A 20,742-nucleotide genomic window follows, 5' to 3' on the forward strand; every position below is an offset into this window, starting at 1 on the left:
CTTCTTCCTCTCCCACTCCCCCTGCTTGTGTTTCCTCTCTCGCTGGCTGTCTCTCTCTGTCAAATAAATAAATAAATTCTTTAAAAAAAAAAAAAAGGGTTAAATTGTTTTAAAAAGATTTTGTTTGTTCAGAGAGAGACAGCGAGCAAGCATTAGCAAGGGGGAGGAACAGAGCAGAGGGAGAAGCTGACTTCCCGCAGAGCAGAGAGCCCGAGGTGGGACTCGATCCCAGGACCCTGGGATCATGACCTGAGCCGAACTGACGCTTAACCGACAGAGCCACCCAGGCGTCCCCATAAAGGGTTAAATTTAATCATAATCATAAAGTGACTTTCCAATCACTGAGTGAAAATGACTTATACCTGTTCCATATTACATATTTACAATAAATAAAATTTTTTAAATTACATTGCCTGTCAAAACTTACCTGCTCTTTTCTGTCTTAATTCTTCTAACATTCAATTTCCAAGTAACAAATGATTTATTAACTCTGAAAAGAAAAACATTTCTTACATTCTATATTCACAAATCATGTATTTATATAGACTACATTTAATAACATCTTAGGAATGCTAGATTCCCTAGAACGTTTCATTCACATGTTTCATTCATAAATTTTACCTGAAGTACATACTAGATCATATCACTTCTCTCCCAAACTATCAAGAGAACATAAAGCAAAGTCATTGTAATTCTTACGGACACATAATTTAGTTTCAATATCCCAATTTAAGTATAAAAACTATAAAAACTATATTCTTCTCGTGGGCACCTGGGTGGCTCAGTCAGTTAAGTGTCCAACTCTTAATTTACAGCTCAGGTCATGAACTTACAGTCGTGGGATCAAGCCCTGTGTCGGGCTCCATGCTCAGCAGGGAGTCTGCTTGAGATTCTCTCTCCCCTTCTCCCTCTGTCCCTCTTCCCTCCTCACCCTAAATCAATCAATCAATCAAATCAATCTTTTCTTCTCTCTATATATATTTATCTTACTATTTTTAAAAGAGACTCATATTTCAAGAGGAGTCAAGAATGAATTTCCAGTGATAATGAAAGGTACATTGATAAATCATTGCACACTGGTATATAAAAAATTAAGCTAGTGTATATCATTTTCATATTTAATATTTATGTTTTTGGAAAGATGCATTTATAATCTTTAAAACTCAAAGAACCTGTAGGAGAAGGAATTTAATGGTGATGCCTGTTTGCCAAAGTGAGATTCCTTATGTAGCAAGAGGACCTGGTGGGGCCAGGACTGCCCAAGAGGCCAACCTGCCCATCTCACTGGCTGGCTGAGAATCACAGAAGCCAGCAGCAGTTCCGAAAGAACCCCGTGACGTCACGCAAACAGGCACACCTGAGGCCTCAGAAGTCAGAAACGCCTCCGATCTAACACCTTGACTTTGAGTCAGGCTCCCAAGAAGCATTCCAGCTAAATTCCTATCTCACTTTTCTCTAGTCACGGAACCTCAGCACTCCAAAAGATCCCTGGAAAGAACACCAGACGAATCCCACCACTAACAGCGGGAGGAGCGTCCGCACCAGGCCACAGAAGCGACGCCTCCAGGCAGGCCCCCGAGGTTAAGAAGCTGGTGCGGCTGCTCGGAGTCACCCCTACACAGCACACAGCGCACGGCCAACGGAAGCCACCAACGCTGCAGATTTACCTCATCTTCTGCTTGGAATGTTGCCCGTTACAATGTCAGTCATAAAAAACTTAACAAAATATATTAAAAATTAAATTCAAAAATCAAATGGAGGGGGACGCCTGGGTGGCTCAGTCGGTGACGCGTCTGCCTTTGGCTCAGGTCATGATCCCGGGGTCCTGGAATCAAGTCCTGCACCGGGCTCCCTGCTCAGCGGGGAGCCTGTTTCTCCCTTTCTCCCTGCTTATGCGCGCTCTGTCAAATAAATAAAATCTTTAAAAAAATAAAATAAAAATAAAATGAATTTATAAGTTTTAACCTGACTAAACTTTAATTTATACTTTTCTTAACATGAATAAAGAAAATGAACTGTTTTGACCGCAGACTGATGCCAAATGTGATATAAAAAGATGACTCATCCCAGTTCCAACTGTGTTTTGGAAGTTTAATCAATTAAAATTATTCAGAGTGGAATGGACCCCAAGGATTTATTACAGGCAAGGACAACAGCTGGAAAGTCCAACACTGACAGTTTAAACAAACAGATTCCGAGAATAGTACTTTCCATACCATCGTGAGCTGGTCCTGCCGCCGACTGACAGGGATGCAGCCAGCACACACGTTCTCAAACAGGAGCTGCTCAGAGCTGTCTCAGTGACCCACCTCCACTGCCATGTGACTTAGTTCCGGACAGTCACAGGACCGGCTCCCTGGCCTCCCAACCTCTCCAGCGCTTCCGCCGCACCACCTCTACCCTTGAATACACGCTGACCTTGTGTCTGCCTCAAAACGTTTCATCTTGTTATGCTGTCTGAAGCTACTCTCAACATTCAGGCCTCAGATTACACAGCACATTTCTGGCCATCCTATCTAAAGCAGTAACACTTAATTTCTCCTTTATTATCTTTCTGGCCGTTATCCCTAGCTGAAATAATCTTACTTATTATTGATCCCCCTGCATTAGAGTGGGAGTTCTATAGGAACACAGACCTCGTATATTTTTACATGATTACATCTCCAGTGCCCATAACAGTGGAACAAAAAAGGTACCGGCAAGTATCTGCTCTGCAAGTGAGGACCTTCTCTGCCACACAATCCATTCACTTCTAAGAAAAACTTCCTTCAATTATTTATCTTATTAAATGTAACAATTCAAAATATTACTTATCTCTTTTCCTAGTCTCCAGCAGATAGCAGCAGATCACAAGAAAACAGAGACATTGCAAACAGAAAGATCAGTGTAATGGCGCTGTACAGACAGACGGCAGCCACCCTCGTGGGGAGCGCAGAGCACCCAGAGATGAGGAAGTACTACGTTGTACCCCTGAACCCAGTGTAACATCGTGTGTCAACGACACGCAAGGAACAGAACTAGATATAAACACTCGAGGAGCAAGTCTGGGCCTTCTGTGGGAGGGTCAGGAGTCTCAGGGATCCTGGCGTCAGGTCATGTCACTTAGAACTAGATAAATTTTTAAATGATGACCTTGAATCAACAAGCTGCCCAGCTCTCTAGTTCTCTGATTTATTTTCCATTATAACAGTCCTTCTCTACCTGATGTTTTACATGTCTGTGTGTCTCTCTCTCCCACTCTAAGTTATTTGAAAGCAGGACATCTGTCTTCTAGAACAATAACTGGTTCTTAGCAAACTCTCAATAAATATTTGTTTAATGAATAAATGCACATGAAAAACAAAATGCAAATTCAATTAAGGTCATTATAGTTAATTTAAATTCAACCATAAAAATAATTTTCTTACAAATTTATCCAAAAAGATGAGTAGTTCTAATACTTAAATGAGTAAACTTTATCTAAAAAATTTTTACTCAGGTATCACTGACATACAATATTGCATTCGTCTCAGGTGTACAACACCGCAACCTGACATCGCAGTGTATACGCTGTGGACTGACGAGCACGGTGAGTTACCATCTGTCACGGTACAGAGTTAACACAGTATTACTGACTCGACATTACAACCCCATGGTCTATTTATAACTGGAAGTCCTTACCTTCTGATTCTCTTCACTCGCTTCATCCCCTCGCCCAACACCTCTCTGCTGGCAACCCACAACTCCGTCCTCTCTATCTCCGAGTGTAGGTTTTGTTTCTTAGGTTCCACATACAAGTGCAATCATGTGGTACCTGTCTTTCTCTGGCTTATTTCACTTAGCATTAATACCTTTAGGGTCCCATCCATACGGACACAAATGGCATGTCTTCATTTTTTTTTTATGGCTGGGAACTACCCCACTGTATGTATACACCCCATCTTCTTTATCCACTCATCTATCAATGAATACTGCGGTTGTTTCCCTAGCTTAGCTATTGAAAACAGTGCTGCAATAAAAAAGGAGTGCATATATCTTTTCAAACTAGTCCTCCGTTTTCTCCGAATAGCCATCCAGAAGTGGAGCTGCGGGATCATATGGTAGTTCTAATTTTAATATTTTCAGGAAATCTCCATACTATTTTCCATTGTGGCCACACCAATTTACATTCCCACAAACTGTACACGAGGGTCCCTTTTCTCCACATCTCAATAAACCTAAATAACAGCCATTCTGACAGGTAGGAAGTAATACCTTATTGGGGTTTTGATCTGTATTTCCGTGATGATCAGTGATGTTAAGCACCTTTTCCTGTGTCTGCTGGCCACCGTATGTAGGTCCTGGAAAAATGTCTATTCAGATTCTCTGCCCATTTTCTTTTTTTATTTATTTTAGGGGGAGAGAGAGAATCTCAAGCAGACTCCCAGCTGAGCATGGAGCCCAGTGCAAAGCTTGATCCCAAGACCCTGAGATCATGACCTGAGCCAAAATGAAGAGCTGGAAACACAACTGACTGAGCCGCCCAGCTGCCCCTTCTAACCATTTTTAATTGAATTATTTTTGTCATCAAGTTGTACGAATTCCTTCTATTTTTTTGGACATCAACTCATTATATATATGATTTTCAAATATCTCATCCCAGTCAGTAGTTTGCCTTTTCATTTTATTGATGGGTTTCCTTCACTGTTCAGAAGCTTTTCAGTTAGATGTCGTTCCATTGGCTTATTGTTCCTTTTGCCACCTTTGCCTTTAAGTCAGATCCAAGAAAATGTCACCAATGGCCTACTTTTCTTCTGGGTGTTTTATGGTTTCAGGGCTTACATTCTAGTCTTTAACCCATTTTGAGTTGATTTTTGTGTATGGCATAAGAAAGTGGTCCAGTTTCATTCTCTTACATGGTGCTGTCCAGTTTTCCCAACACCATCTATTGAAGAGACTTCTTCCCATTGCATATTCTTACCTCCTTTGTCATAGATTAATTGGCCATATAACTGTGGGTTTATTTCTGGGTTCTCTATTCTGTTCCTTTGATCTACGTGTCTGTTTTTGTGCCAGTATCATACTGTTTGGTTACTGTAGCTTTGTAGTGTATCTTAAAATCTGAGATAGCAACAGCTACAGCTCTGTTCTCCTACATATAGTATAATATCATCTTTAAAAAAGTTTTACCTCTTCCTTTCCGATTTGGATGCCTTTTCTTTTTCTTGCCTAACTGCTGTGGCTAAGACTTCCAATACTATGTTGAATAAAAGTGGGAAATGTGGTCATCTTTGTCTTGTTCCTAATCTTAGAGGAGAAGCTTTTAGGTTTTCACGGTTGAATATTATTTTAGCTGTGGGTTTGTCATATACGGCTTTTACTATGGTGAAGTATATGCCCCCATACACACTTTGTTGAGCGTTCTCATCATGAATGAATGAATTTTTCAGATGCATCTTTTGAGATAACCATTTTTATCTTTAATTTTTTTAATGTGGTGTATCATATAGATCACATTATTCTGCAGACGTCAAACAATCTTGCCATCCCTGAAGTAAATGCCATTTGACCATGTGTATGATCCTTCTAGTGTATTTTCTGATTTGCTAACATTTTGTTGAGCATTTTCACATGTATGTTCATCAGGGAAATTGGCCTGTAATGTTCTTTACTTGTGTGGTATCCTCTGGTTTTCATATTGGAGTAACACTGGCCTCATAAAATGACTTTGGAGGCATTCCTTCCTCTTCTTTTTTTTTGGAAGAGTTTGAAAATAATAGGTATTAAATACTCTTTGAATGTTTAGAAGAATTCGCCAATGAAGCCAACAGATCCCTGGACTTTTTTGGGGAGTTTTGGATTACTGATTTAATCTCATTACTAGCAATTGGTCTATTTAAATTTTCTACTTCTTCATGATTCAGTCTTGGTAAGTTGTATGTTTCTAGGAATGTATCCATCTCTTGTAGGTTGTTCAGTTTGCTTGTGCATAATTGTTCATAGTGACTGTCATGATTCTTCATATTTCTATGGTATCAGTTGTAACTTCCTTCATTCTGATTTTATTTGAGCCCTTTCTCCTTTTTTCTTGGTGAGTCTAGCTAAAGGTATGTCAATTTTGTTTATCTTTTCACAGAATTGGCTCTTGGTTTCATTGGTCTTTTCTATTGTCTTTTTAGTCTCTGTTCCACTTATTTCCATTCTGATCTTTATTATTTCCTTCCTTCTACTAACTGTGGGTTTCATTTGCTCTTCTTTTCCAGTTCCTTTGGGTGTAAAGTTAGGCTGTTTGGGATTTTCTTGTTTCTTAAGGTAAGCTTGTATGGTTATGAACTTCCCTCTTAAAACTGCTTTTGCTATATCCCACACATTTTTGCTATGTCATTTTTCTGTTTTCATTTGACTCTAGGTATTTTTCTTTTATTTCTCCTTTGCTTTCTTCAAAGACCCCTTTGCTGTTCAGTAGCATGTTGCTTAAACTCCTTGTTTTTGTGGATTTCCCAGTTTCCTTCTTCTAATAGATTTCTAGTTTCATACCATCATCATTGAAAAAGATGCTTGATATGATTTCAATCCTGTTAAATTTCTGAGACTTTTTTGTGGCCTAACATGTTATTTACCTGGAGAGAGCACCATGTGCATGTGAGAAGAAATGTATTCTGCTGCTTTTGAATGTAATGTTCTGTGTTAATCTATTAAGTCCATCTGGTCTAATGTGTCACTTAAGGCCAATGTTTCCTTATTGATTTCCTGCATGGATGGTCTAATAATTGACATGGGTGGGATGTTAAAGTTCCCCTCCTATTATTGTATCATACTGTCTCTTTCTCCCTTTAGATCTGTTGACATTTCCTCTATACATACTGGTGCTATGCTGGGTGCATATACATTTATAAATATATCCTCTTGCTGGATTGACCCCTTTATCATTATGTAATGCCCTACTTTATTTTCTGTAAGTCTTTAAGTCTATTTTGTAGGAGTATAGCTACAACAGCCTTCTTTTCGTTTCCATAAATTATCTTTTTCCATACCTTCGCTTTTAGTCTGTGTGCCTTTACTTCTGAAGTGAGTCTCTTGATGGCAGCATATAGATGAGTCTTTTTTTTTTTTTAAAGTCCATTCAGTCACTCTACATCTTGTGACTGGAGAATTTAGTCTGTTTACATTTAATTAACTTTTGAGGGCAAACCTTTCAGGTTCCCTCCCCCCTTGGAAGCTTTGTACTATCACTTTGCTATCACTCAATAAATTTTGCTTTGCTGCTCACAAAAAAATAATAATAATTTTTGATAGATATGTACTTTTTGCCCTTTTGTGAACTCTTTTCTAGCTGTTTATAGTTTGTCTCTCTTCCTTTATTCTTCCTTTCTCTCTTCCCTTGACGTCTTATAACTTTCTTCAGTGTTTAGACTCCTTTCTCATTCATTTTCTATTATGTGCTCACTCTAAGTTTTGTAAGGTTATCATGAGGTTCATATATAACCACCTACGTATACAGTGGTGTTTTTTTAAGTTCATAGCAACTTAAATTTGAATACATTCTGAAACTCTACATTTTTATCCCCCTCTATGTTTTAGGTTTTTGATGTCACACTTTACAACTTTTTATGTATTCCTTAACTAATTATTGTAGTTTTAATTTTACTACATTGGTCTTTTGATCTTTGTATTAGCTTTATAAATAATTAATTCACTACCTTCACTATATATTTTGTTTCCCCTGTGAGATTTTCACTTTCATATGTTTTCTTGTCATTAATTGGTATAATTTCTTTTCAGCTTAAGTAAGTCCCTTTAGAATTTCTTGTAAGGCTAGTTTAGTGGTAATGAAGTCCTTTAGCTTTTGCTATATGAAAACTCTTCATCTTCTTCAGTTCTGAATGATAACCTTGCTGGGTAGAGTATTGTCGGTTGCAATTTTTTTCATTTAGTACTTTGAATACGCTTCTGCTGCTCCCTTCTGCCTTGCCAAGTTTCTGCTGAGAAATCTGCTGATAGCCTGACGGGTTTATCTTGTATGTAACAAGTTATTTCTCTCTTGCTGCTTTTAAGATTCTCTATCTTTAACTTTTGACATTTTAATTACACTATATTTCGGTGTGAATCTCTTTGGGTTCTTCTTATTTGGAAATCTCTGGGCTTCCTGGATATGGATGTCTGTTTCCTTCCCTAGATTAAGGACATTTTCAGCCACTATTTCTTCAAATATGTTTTTCTGCCCCCTCTTCTTCTTCTGGGACTCCTATAGTGAGAATGTGTACCTGAAATTGTCCCAGAGATCACTTGTGTTATCTCTACTTTTTAAAAACCTCTCTTCTTATTGCTGCTCTGTCCAGGTGAGTTCCGTTGCTCTGTCCTCTAGCTCACTGTCTGACCCACTCTTCTGATTCATCCAGTCTGCTGCTGAACCCCTTTAATGTTTTTCTCAGTTAATTTGTTCTACTTCAGCTCTGTGACTTCCATTTGGTATTTTCTTGTATCTTCTATCTCTTTGCTGCAGTTCTGTGTTCCATTCCTTTCCCAAATTTGGTAAGCATCTTTATGACTATTACTTTGAACTACTACTGATCAGTTAATTTACTTCTTGCCAATTCATTAAGGTCTTTTTCTGAAGTTTTCTCTTATTCTTTCATTGAAGACATTCTGTCTCATTTTGCTGATTTTCTGGTTTTTTCCAATGGATTAGGCAAAACATCTATCTTTCCCAAACTTAAAGAAATGGCCTTGTGTAGGTGACCTGTGAGGCTGAGAAGCACAATCCCCTTTGGCCACCGGTGCCAGATGCTCAAAGGGAGTCCCAAGTGTGGGCTACGCAACCCTGCTGGCTGGTGAGGCCCAGCTGTGGCACTGAAGGGGCACGGCACTCACCAGGCAAGCTGGGGTGCAGTTATGGCTAGGGATGGATGGATGGATGGGATGCCTGCCCAGGTGGCTGGGGTGCACTTCTGGCATGGGGGATTGGGGTGTGCCCAGGTTACAGGAAGACTGCCCAAACAGTGACTGCCAACACTGGCATTAGCAAAATGGAATGGGATTGCAAAAATGGCAGCTGCCAGCCTGTCTTTCCCAGAGAGAGTCCCAAAAGATACCTGATTCTCTGGCATTCACCTTAAGAATAGTAAATGGGTCTCCTTTACATGTGGCCTAGACACTTTTCAAGGTGCAGCCTTCGCTCTGGGCCCCAGGGTGTGCATATAAGCTGTGCATATAAACCCTTTATGAGCAGGTTCTCTGTTCCCTGGGTTCTGTGGTTTTCCTGGACATAATTCCCATTGTGTTCCATGTTGGTGGCTTATCTCTTTGGTGCAGAACCCAAGAATTGGGGTGCCTGATGTGGGCAACATTCCTTACTTCTCAGGTAGTTTCCACATGTTTGAGATCCTTCCTGTTTGTGGGTTGCCACACTGGGGGTGGGGTTCAGGTGAGAGCATGTCTCTGTTTCTCCTCCCTATCTCCATGCTGCCTTTTTCCTCTGTTGTAGAGGTACTGTCCATCTGGTTTTCTGAACTCTTCCAAGGGAATTATTCCACACACAGCTGGAGGTCTGTGGTGTCTGTTCGAGGTGGTGAGTTCAGGATCTTCCTACACCTCCATCTTGTCTAAGAACCTTTCATGGAATACCCCGTTTCCTCTAATATTCCCCATAAAGATGGCATTATGTAGAACCCACACATCAACCAGGCAGTTGCTATTTCAACAGGACCATACTACAAATAATTGGTTTCATTTTCTTTCATCTCACCGAAAATTGGAAAATATCCTGAATTGCTGTAATAAATAGTAACATGTTCTTTCTAAAAGCCATTCCAAAGTAGGTATGAGTTCTATTTCTTCTACATCACCTATTTTAGTAACCTGCAAATATAAAGCACAAAACCATGACTTTATTTCTTTAAAAAATATGCACTATTTTCAAGAAACTAAGAAAGCCTGTTTGCCTCATAACTACTTGCTTTTATAATTAAGCTTGTTCTCTATATGACCTCCACCACCTCATCTATACCCAAACTTGATTTCCCTTTCCACACTGCTTCTATCCTTGCCCTTTTTCTAATGCTATTTCTCATGCTCCAACAGAGAAAGAATCAGAGAAACTTTCCTCACCCTTAGATACTTTTCACAAGTATTTGTTCATTTCTTCAGTCTCATGATTTGCACATTTTCTATAAGTAATATTTATGAGCTCAATTTTGACTACGGGGATGCCGTAGTTCCAAAGGGACTAATAATGCCATTACCAAGATACCCTACTTTGACATCCAAGAACCACAGGCCTTTCATCAAGGAATTCCCTTCCCCAGAGTCCCTCTTCCCCATCTGAATGTTAACCTTTTCTTAAATTTCTTCTGGAAATAAAAGTATGACTATATCAGCACATATGTACTTATGTGCATATTTTGGTTTATACAGAAGTTGTTCCTCCCATTTTCAGTTGATAATACACATCAGGGATATCTCCACATCTACACCTACAGATCTGCTTCATTCTGATGTGGCCCTGCCCACGCGTGCTTACAGTGTGGTTGGCTGGCAGAGTAGGGGGAAGCAGACAGACACTAAGAAAATGATCAAAACAAGTAACTCTATAATTACAACTTGCGGTAAGTAGCAGAGCGCTATGTAAGAGGGTAATGGGGGGTTTCTACATCTGGCAGTGAAGTTTCTCACAAACCTGAGAAAACATTTTCTTTTACTATTATAATTCCTATTATGTCAGCAAATCCCTGTAGTCTAGTTTTCTTTAAAAAAAAAAAAGCTACACTTTAATAAAGTATTTGAGATTAAAAAAAAGTTTTTGAAACTGAATCCTTAAACCTGTATCTCTATAAAAAAGAAAAAAAACAAACTTGCTGTTAAATAATTTTCTCCCAAAGAGGATCTTAAACATAAACTATCCCTCAAATGATGAGGTTTTTCTGAAACACACAAAGATATTCTAAATTGGATAATATTTTTCCAATATGATTCTAAAAGCTAAAAACACCCATTCTATATTACCTTTGAGATAAATGATGCAGTAATAATCCAAAATTCTTTGCAGTGTCTAGCTCTGTGGGCAGAGACCACCTGAAGATCATATGGATTATAGAGAACTTGACGATTTTTCCGAGGAAGGCAATATACAAATTCTCCATCATCCATTAAAGGTTCCTGAGGTTAAAAAAATTTTAAATAACTTGACCAAAAAAAGTAATAAAATGGCTGAACAACAGATTACTCAGTAAATTGAAACAGTTTTCGATTAAAATTAAGAGTAATATCACTGAGGAAAGCTAAACTTGTGTCCAAAGTTCAACAAGACCAATCTTATGAAAGATTTAAAATATGTAATTTTTGTTCTTATAATGTGGTGAAACAACATTCATGAAAATTCATCGACATGCTTCCTCATGCACTCTTAGTCAAACAAAGAACCTGGCAACATACCTTCAACACTCATGCCTCACTTTTAGTATAAATTTGTTTGCCAACACCAGAAACTTTCGAAGCATGTTAATCATTTATTATGATAATGATGATGGCTTCGTATTATAACAATAACTAATATTTGTGAAGTAAATAATAAATATTTAAAAAGTAATGTGTTTCATATACATTATCCACAAGAATTTAATCTCTTAAATTTAATCTTTTAAACTACCTGCAGAGATGATGATCTTTTTAAGCTCATTGAACAGATGCAGAAACTAGTATTTTGAGAAATTAGGTAATTTGGGAAGGAAGGAGCAAGTTGAGATGTGAATACAATCCATGCTCTGAGACCCTGCAATATACTATAATGCCTCTTTCTTACTTACCGGGCATTACTAAGAAATCAGCCACTTCATATTAAGAAAAAATTTTAAGTGCAATTTCTTTATTTTAGCTTTGAGACTTTCCAATCACTGGAATTTAAAATTTTGGATCCAGTTTTACTTCTTAAAAAAGTTTTTGTCCTCGTTGAAGACTGTTACTGTTTCTCCCTAATGGTCCCAGGTGGTCACTGTCTTGTTTTGTTTTTAAGATTTATTTGAGAGAGAAAGAGAGAGTAGAGGGAGGAGCAGAAGGAGAGGGGGAGAGGGAATCTCACGCAGACTCCCCACTGAGCACGGAGCTGATGCGGGGCTCGATCTCATGACCCTGAAGATCACAACGTAAGCCAAAACTAAGCGCCAGACGCTTAACCAACTGCACCACCCAGGCGCCCCTCACTGTCTTGTTCTGACCTCTCAGATGATACGCACCTGGAAACCTTAAAAAACAACTTTAAAAACTGCAAGTAAAATGAAATAAATAAGCTCCAGGTGATGATTTGTATAGTACATGGCTTGGTTAGTTATGTGGCCACTTGAGGCATTTTTGTTCTAATTACATTCCAGAAAGTTGAGGATACTAGAAACTTAATGTGGACACAATTATCCAAATGGGTCATGTATGTAATTAAATCATCCACTTATTAGAAGCACAATATGTTCCGATTAAATTATTGTTTTTCAATTAAAAGCAAGTATTTTTTCGTATTCTCAATCTTTTCTTTACAAACAAATGAAACATCCCTTCTCAGTGAGTCCAAGGACAGCTGGCTCGTGCACAGCTATGTGTTTTCTCAACCACCATCCCCACTACGTGCCGGACACCAGGCCACCTGCATGCCTCATTTAAGTTTCACAGCTCTCTAAGGTTAAGTACTATTATTTCCATTTCAAGCTCAAAGAAGCTGAAGTTCAGAGAGGTCAGAAACTTGCCCCAAAACACACATTGAGCATATAAATAGAGATTCAAAGCTGGGCGACTCTGCTTCCATTATGCATGGTGCTTTGCTTTACAGGAATGCTGCTTCTGACAATGACATAAAGACCAGTTATCCTCCTGGTAACAGTCCAGAGCAGGGATCAGCAAACTCTGGCCAGGACTAGGTGCCTATTTCTGTAAATAAAGTTTCACTGGAACACAGCCACACCCATTTGCTTACGTACTGTCTGGTGTTGCTTCTGCACTGCAGTGACAGAGCTGAGTGATTACAACAGAGATCAGAGAGCCTGCAAAGCCTAAAATCTTTATTATCTGGCACTTCTCAGAAAAAATAAGCTGGTCCTGGTCCAGAACAACGGTTCTCAATTGTGCATCAGAATCACCTGGAGAGCTCCGTAAAGTACAGGTCACCGGGTTCCACCTGAGTTTCCGATTCAGAAGGTCTGCGGTGGAGATGAGAACATGTATGGCAAATACGCTACAAGGTGATGCTGATGTGATTGCTGGGGGATCGCCCTTTGAGAATCCTGGGTCTAAAAGCAGTTACAGATGATCCTGCCCAATTTTCGATCTCCTGTAATGAAGAAGGGCACAGGAGGCAGACCTTATTTCTCATTGCCGCTTGTACCCTCTGGTCACGTGACCCTGCACAGGCTAAAACTTCTGAGAAGGGGAAAGGGTAAGGAAATACGAAGACAATGAGATAGAAAATTGGGTACCAGGCAGTAGGATACAATGTTACAGAAGTACATTAGAATTTCTTTCTAAATCACGAAAAACTCTGATAGGAACGTAAGAGTAGATTCACATTTCAGAGATATATCTTAATCTGTTCTCCCTCCTTGAAATAAGACAAGTGAAATGATGCCCAACACTTTCATAAGCATTTACTATGAAACAATGATTATAATTTGATATTAATGTAATCATGTCTAATTTTGATATCTGTGAAGTGAATGAAATTAAGATTAAGGTATAAATTAAGATTTATAAGATAAAACTGGATAAAACAGACTAATACCTTTAGAATTATCTTCTGAATTGCAATTTTGGAACTTTTGTACTCCAAACAGCGCTGTGGTAACATCGTTTGCCAACCAAACTTTTCTCTTAGCCTTATAATATGTCTTGTCACATCATCATCCTCTGGTTCTGGTTTAGAACATTAAAAAAAAAAAGATCTAATATAAGTGTGAGTACAGGCATCACTTAGGATAATGTATAACATTTCAAATATTTCTACGTAAAGAAAAAATTTAAATGGAAACTTATACTTAAAATTTACACAAAGACCATATAATTGGAAGAGAAAATATAGCTTAAAATTTAATTTTAACAGAAGCCGGAAAAAAGGAATAGTATTTTTCCATTTAAAAAAGTTATTACAAAAGACCTAATTCCACATTCCACAGGTACTTGGCACGAGAAGACACTCGAACAGGAGCCAGTTAGGAGGCTTTTCTTAATAAAAGCCAAAGATGGTGTTGGAAGCAGTAGGATCAGGAAAGAAGTGATGACCATGCAAGGTGGAAATATTCTTCCTAAAGATTCTCATGCAATAGACTCCTTCCTTCCTTCCCTTCGTCCTTCCCTTCCTTCCTTTCCCATCCTTTCCTTCTTCCTTCCCTCCCTCCTCCTTTCCCTCTCTCCCTCCTTCCCTTCCTCGTTCCTTCCTCCCAAGTAGGCTCCACACCCAGCATGGAGCCCAGGGTTGGGCCTGAACTCACAACCCTGAGATCAAGACCTGAGCTGAGATCAAGAGTTGGACACTCAACTGAGTGAGCCACCCACGCACCCCTCAGACCTTCTTCCTTGATCTCTTAGCAGCTAATGATTCTCTCCTTCTTGAGACATTCCTTTTTCTTGGCTTTTATTCACCATGCTCTACAGCTTGTCCTCGTAGCCCTTCGGCTTTTCTTGGTAAAACAAATCTTGGGAAGAGAAGCAACCCAGAAACCATGTTGGCAAAACCAGCAATGCTATGAAGTTGTTCAAGATTTCTGGATCTCTAGGAATCACAGACACCAACTGATCAAAACAGCTTCTTAACTCAGGACTAAACAGGACTTGAACTGTTGTGTAAAACAACATCACGGCCAGGATACGGTCCTACACAACCCTAAGAGTAAATTCTTCTTTTAACCTTGTACCCTAGGCACCTCACCTGTCTCACCCTAGTCTGGGCCCTATCAGTTGCTTAAACACGGAAAGAAGTTTAAAATACTTAACTGAAAAGAAAGCTAGTTATTATTAGGTGTAGAAGAGAGAAGGGGAGGTGCTGACACTAGCACAGGCACAAAGAGTTTACGTTCAGCTGAGAGGTAAGCCACGCAGACTAGGCTATAACAACGCATACCAATCGAAACCACAGTAGTGCACTTAAGGCATAGGAAAACAGATCTGTAAAACTGATTACAGACCAGAGACAGGGCCATTTACAAAACACAATCTAGTAAGTGAAAAAAGGTATAAAGGTATTTTCAAATCAGTTGAGCGATTGTTAACTGTTCATAATCATAATGGGAAAGTAGCCATTTTGAAAACTATGCAGTTATATGCAAGGGTAAACTATAGATAGATTACAGAAGTAAATGTGGAAAAGGAAATTACAGAAATATTAGAGAAAATATATGCTCCTGAAAAAGAATCAAAGCATGTTAAAAAAAATAATAAATTTGACTTCTTCAAACTTAGCAATTTATACAGCAGAAAAGCCACCAGAAATAAAGCTAAAGCATAATTATCAAGTTAGAATAAAATGTTTATAACCTATGTAAGAAGCGAGGGATTAACATATCAAATATTTAAAGAGTTCTTCCCAATAAGAAATAAACGTTTTGATAGAAAGATGAACAGTTTATAGGAAAAGACAAATGGCCAGTAAACATACCAAAAAATATTCAACCCCATTAGTAATCAGAAAATCATAAATTAAAATTACAACAAAAAAGCCAGTCTCACCCATCAGACTTGCAAAAAATTAAGTTAGAAAACATCAACTGCTGGCCAGGGTATTGCTCTAATGCAATATTGCATAAGCGTAAATTAACACATCCATTCTTGGTGGCAACCTGGCAGATTTAATGAACCACTGGAGAATGGAAGCGATTTAGGACAAATTCAAAATAACGATTTTTCGGAATATGTAGTAAGTTTAAGGAAAATAATATATCCTCCAAAATGCTGGGTAGAAATTTTTCTAAAAAGCCAGATTAATTGAGAAATCATAGATAGGGATGCTTGGGTGGCTGAGTCATTTAAGCGTCTGTCTTCAGCTCAGGTCATGATCCCAGGGTTGTGGGATCAAGTCCCAAGTCAGGCTCCTTGCTCAGCTGGAAGCCTGCTTCTCCCTCTGCCTGCCGCTCCCCCGTTTGTGCGCGCGCTCTCTCTCTCTGACAAATAAATAAATAACATCTTAGGAAAAAAAAAATCACAGACATTTACTAAAATCAGACAATCCATTTTATACGTAACATGGCAGGGCGAGGCACTGTCCTAGCGTGCTGGGTGCACAGTATGATCCAAGACAGCAATTCCTTTAATCAGAACTACAAGGAAACTAGCCTACATTCCACTTTCACAGTGAGTCCGGAATCCAGGTACCCGAAATAAGGTCAGGAAATTCCAACTTTCAAGAGAAAGTCTTCCAGAAAAAAACCGTGAAAAAAAAAGAGCAGCATAAAGACTAAATTTTTTTTGTCAATGTAAACACAACCCAGTCTCTTCTGTTCTAGACACAATAAAATCTCATCAGTGAGCACTGGGCTGACCTTCTCGGGCCCTCACCTTCTAATCTTACAGCCTTGAAGAAGCACCAACACCAGACAGAATCTTCAACAGGAGTAACAGTGAAGACAGTGCTTAATCAAGAGTGCTGGCATTTAAGTGTAAAACCAAGTATCTTTAGGATGAAAATAAAACCTTTCTTTTAAGAAGTTTAAAAGAGGCATCTGGGTGGCTCAGGGAGTTAAGCGTCTGACTAGTGATTTCGGCTCAGGTCATGATCTCAGGGTCATGAGATCAAGCCCACGTCGGGTTCTGTGCTGGGCATGGAGTCTGCTCGGGATTCTCTCTCTCCCTCTGCCCCGTCCCCCACACTTTCTCTCTCTCTCAAAAAAAAGAAAAAGTTTAAAACAGAACTTCTGCTGCCTTGGAGTTTAAAATGTAAGTGCCGGTATTATTCTATGATGTGACTATGTCCTCATAATGAAAGATGACACATAAAAACTGTCAAAGGAGCCACACCGCCAGTAAGTACTGCACTCCCTCCAAGGAGAAGGATCACCGCAGACTCGGGACCTCACTGAGAGCTTTACAGAAATCTCATAAAAATGGATCTTAACATCGGGCTTGAGAGGGTGAAAAAGAGAAGAGAGGACATTCTAGACAAAAAGTCATCTTAAAAGAAAGAAAGAGTAAATTCCAAAAGCGCACATCAACATGAATGATCTCAAAAGGACAGGTTACAAAGGGACACAAAACGTCATATATGTGTATTTTAAAGCTTTTGCTAAAGTATAACATACACACAGAAAAGTACACATATCATCCGTAGACATACGGACTGATGCATTTTCAGGCACTAACATACCCTGGAACCAGCACACCAATCGAGAAGAGAAGCATCACCAGCACCCCTGAAGTCGGCCTTGAACCCCTGCCCAGTTACTACTTCCGCTTTAGCCCGTTCCCACAAAAGTCACCACCACTCTCCTGCTTTCCAAGACTAGAGATCAATTTTACCTAGCGTTTACTTTATATAAGTAAAATCGTACCATATGTATTCTCTATCTAGCTTATTCTGGTCAATACGGTGCGTGCACTTTTGCATACACACAATAATGCCATATATCTTATGGATGTATTCATTATCTATTGATGTGTGAGCAACTGTCCTAAAATTTAGAGGTTTAAAACAAATATTTATTATCTCACAGTTTCTATGGGTCAGGAGTTCAGTTTCCCATGTGGTTGCAATCAAAAAGCTGAGGGCTTTCCTGGGGCTGGCGGACCCCTCTCCCGGTTAGCTCCCTCACATGGCGATGCGCAGGACGTCTAGCTCTTTCTCCAGTGGACCTCTCCGTAGGGCTGCGTACGTGTGCCACAGGACACCGGCAGCCCCCACAGAGGGCGCCAAAAGAGCACGCAGGAGCAGGGATCACTATGCCTGTCGTGACTTAGTCATGGAGGGCACACAGCATCGCTTCCAGCACATTCTACTTTGTACAACTGCAAACTATCAAGCCCACTATATTATTGGTTAGAACTGAGTTACTAAGTCGGGCCTTCATTTAAAGGGAGGGGAACAAGGCTCCGGCTTTTGAAGGAACCAGTGTCAAAACATATGTGGACAAATTTTTAAACTCCCGAAATGGACAAATATCAATGTAGACGATACATGGAAAGGACAGTCGCCCATGTGAGTGTGACCATCGGCTGGCCCCACTGTAACGGAGGACAGGGAACGGAAAGGGGAGCGCCCTGAGCTACACGTTTACCACTTTACTTCCGTACTTGCTTTCTATTGCCACGAACTGGGGGTAAGACACGACGCATCTATCACCCCCCGGTTTCCAGGGCTCGGGGATCTAGCAAATTTTCGCTGGGTCCCCTGCTCAGGGTCTCTCAGCGCTGACATGAACACGCTGGCAGATGATGCCCTCATCCAGAGACACGGCCAGGCAAAGAACTGCCTCCAAGCTCCCCCAGGCTGCCGGCAGAACTCCCTTCTTTGTGGCCACATGAGCGGCTAACAGGTGGCCAGGTACTACAGTCGGCTACGAAAGTCCACCTCGGGGTCCCTGCCACAAGGCCCTCCCCACCACGTGGCCGTATGCCCCTTCGACGGCAGCGACGTGACGTCTACTTCTGCTCTGGTCTCTTCTGAAGGCTCATCAGATTAGGGCAGGCTCATCCAGGAAAATGTCCTTTGGATTAACAAAAAGTCAGCTGATTAGGGGTCTTATTACATCTCAAAAATGCCACATAGACTGACCTGGTCCAGGAGCCCGGCTCTGTCACACAGCTGCCGCTTGTACTCGCCGGGAAGGGCGCAGACAAGGCACACGGCTTTGCGGCTTTTGTGCCATCCGAGGCGTTCATAATAGTGGGGATCTTCTTTTTAAAAAAATGAAGCCTACTTAAGTGAGGGGCCCAGAAGTTTAAGTCTCCATAGCTTTATGACTAATCTGCCTTGGACCACAGTGTATGAGTGAAACAGAAAAGTTTCCCTTTTCCTGTCAAACTTAGGATACTAATACAAATAAGAATCTCAGGTACAGAGAAAATACAAACTGGAAAACGTGAGGGAGGAAAATCAGTTTAAATGAAATGTTTATTTGGGGATTTAAACTCTGTGTCAGACAAAGACACAAAAGAATTAAATATAATGATACCACAAAGTTTTACTAAAAGGATAAAACAGAGCCATACAACTTTATTCACAATTCCCATAACCATAACCTTTAGAGATTGTTCCTAATTAAGAACATAGAGTACAGACTCTGCCCATTTTTCAATCTACTGATATTTTAGGTTTTCAAAAAGATTAAAAAAAACAGTTCTTTAAGCAAACAAACACATAAAATTCAGTAAGACTGTTTCTTCTAAAGTCAGTGTCCTACTCAAACACATAAAACCACAGAATTCTCTGAAAAAAATGGTGTGTCTTCTAAACAAGCTGGGTTGGTGATACCACGTACCTGTTCTATCATAAGACACAAGCCTTTTTTTCTTAATTTTTGGACAAGCGTGAGTTTGATCCTTTTTTCCCTTTGATTTCTCTCTCTTCTTAGGAGAAACTGGTTTTGAAGGATCCTGCTGAGTCCCAGTTTTTTGGAAGTAATCTAAAAATAAAAGCATTATTAACTGAGTAACCAGCAAGGGCTATAAATAATCCCATGGCAATTCCACATGCCAGGCCATACGGTCAATCACGATACAATTTCAGTTTCGAATCGCACAGGCTCTGAGTCAGACCGCCTTCATCCCCAGCACAGTTACAGGCTTTACCACCAGTGCTGTGATTTACTTTGTACGGACCCCATCCGCCTTTCCTTATCCACCTGTGAAACGAGGACTGTGAGAACCTCATAGAATGTTACAAGGATTAAGTTAGTTAATATGCTTAAATGCAGTAAGGGGCGCCTGGGAGGCTCAGGTGGTTAAGCATCTGCCTTTGGCTCAGGTCATAATCTCCGGGTCCTGGGATCGTGCCCCACATCAGGCTCCCGGTTCAGCCTCTCCCTCCTGCTCATGCTCTCTCTCTCTCTCTCTCAAATGAATAAAACCTTTTTTTAAAAAGCACACAGTAAGTTCTTACAAAGATAAATATTAATTTTAGCATTACAATAAATCTTTAAAATGTGAATTCTCATGTGAAAAACATTAACAAAAGCTTTTTATTAACTGTAATTTGATAACTGAGGCCAGAAAATGCTCAGATCCAAATGCGGAAAAGTAACATGCAGCCTCTTTCTCAGATTCCTTCTGTGACTTACCTGATCAGTGGATCCTCAGCATGAAGAAGAATGGGGAAATTACTGAAAGTGCGGTTTTTTACAAGGAAATAATTTCACACTTTCTCATTGATTTAACGAAGATTTATGTGGTGTACAGCACTGAGCTACAATTAAGTAGGGGATAAGACACAATAATTACAAACAAAACAAGTACAAGCAAAATAGCCAGTACGCTCTATTTCAGCCAATAATCCTAATTAAGAGGAAAGACACAGGAAGAGAGAAAGAAAGAGACAGAAGATGTCCTATTTGCACAATCAGAGACCACACGCCCATCCTGCTTCACAGAATCAAACGCGGAATGACGGTAAGGTTTCTAATAGCGGGTCGGGGCCAGGGCAGGGATGAGAGAAAGGTAAGACAACAGAAGTCTTGTTCAGGAGACTGCACGACGAAATGTGGGCTTCAGTGGACAGTCTGTGAGAGAACCGTGCAAACCTTCCTTTCTCCCTAACGTCCACTCCAAGAGTTTCTCACGCTCACTCCCCTGCCTGAACTGGAGCCTAGTGACTTCCCAGACCTCAAGAAC

At 39.9% G+C, this 20,742-nt stretch overlaps 1 protein-coding gene across 1 annotated transcript in view; it reads right to left on the reverse strand.

Moving 5' to 3' along the window:
- DNAH14 (dynein axonemal heavy chain 14) overlaps positions 1–20,742 on the reverse strand; it is a 321,838-nt gene that overhangs the window by 263,051 nt on the left and 38,045 nt on the right. Inside the window, exons 7-11 of the mRNA XM_057315759.1 lie at positions 19,395–19,538; positions 13,715–13,845; positions 10,960–11,112; positions 9,704–9,816; positions 428–490 (exon numbers count right to left, since the gene is read on the reverse strand). Coding sequence (XP_057171742.1) covers positions 428–490; positions 9,704–9,816; positions 10,960–11,112; positions 13,715–13,845; positions 19,395–19,538 — 604 coding nt within the window. The remainder of the gene's footprint in view (positions 1–427; positions 491–9,703; positions 9,817–10,959; positions 11,113–13,714; positions 13,846–19,394; positions 19,539–20,742) is intronic.

This window comes from Ursus arctos, unplaced genomic scaffold (assembly GCF_023065955.2).
Source record: "Ursus arctos isolate Adak ecotype North America unplaced genomic scaffold, UrsArc2.0 scaffold_2, whole genome shotgun sequence".
Lineage (NCBI taxonomy): Eukaryota > Metazoa > Chordata > Mammalia > Carnivora > Ursidae > Ursus > Ursus arctos.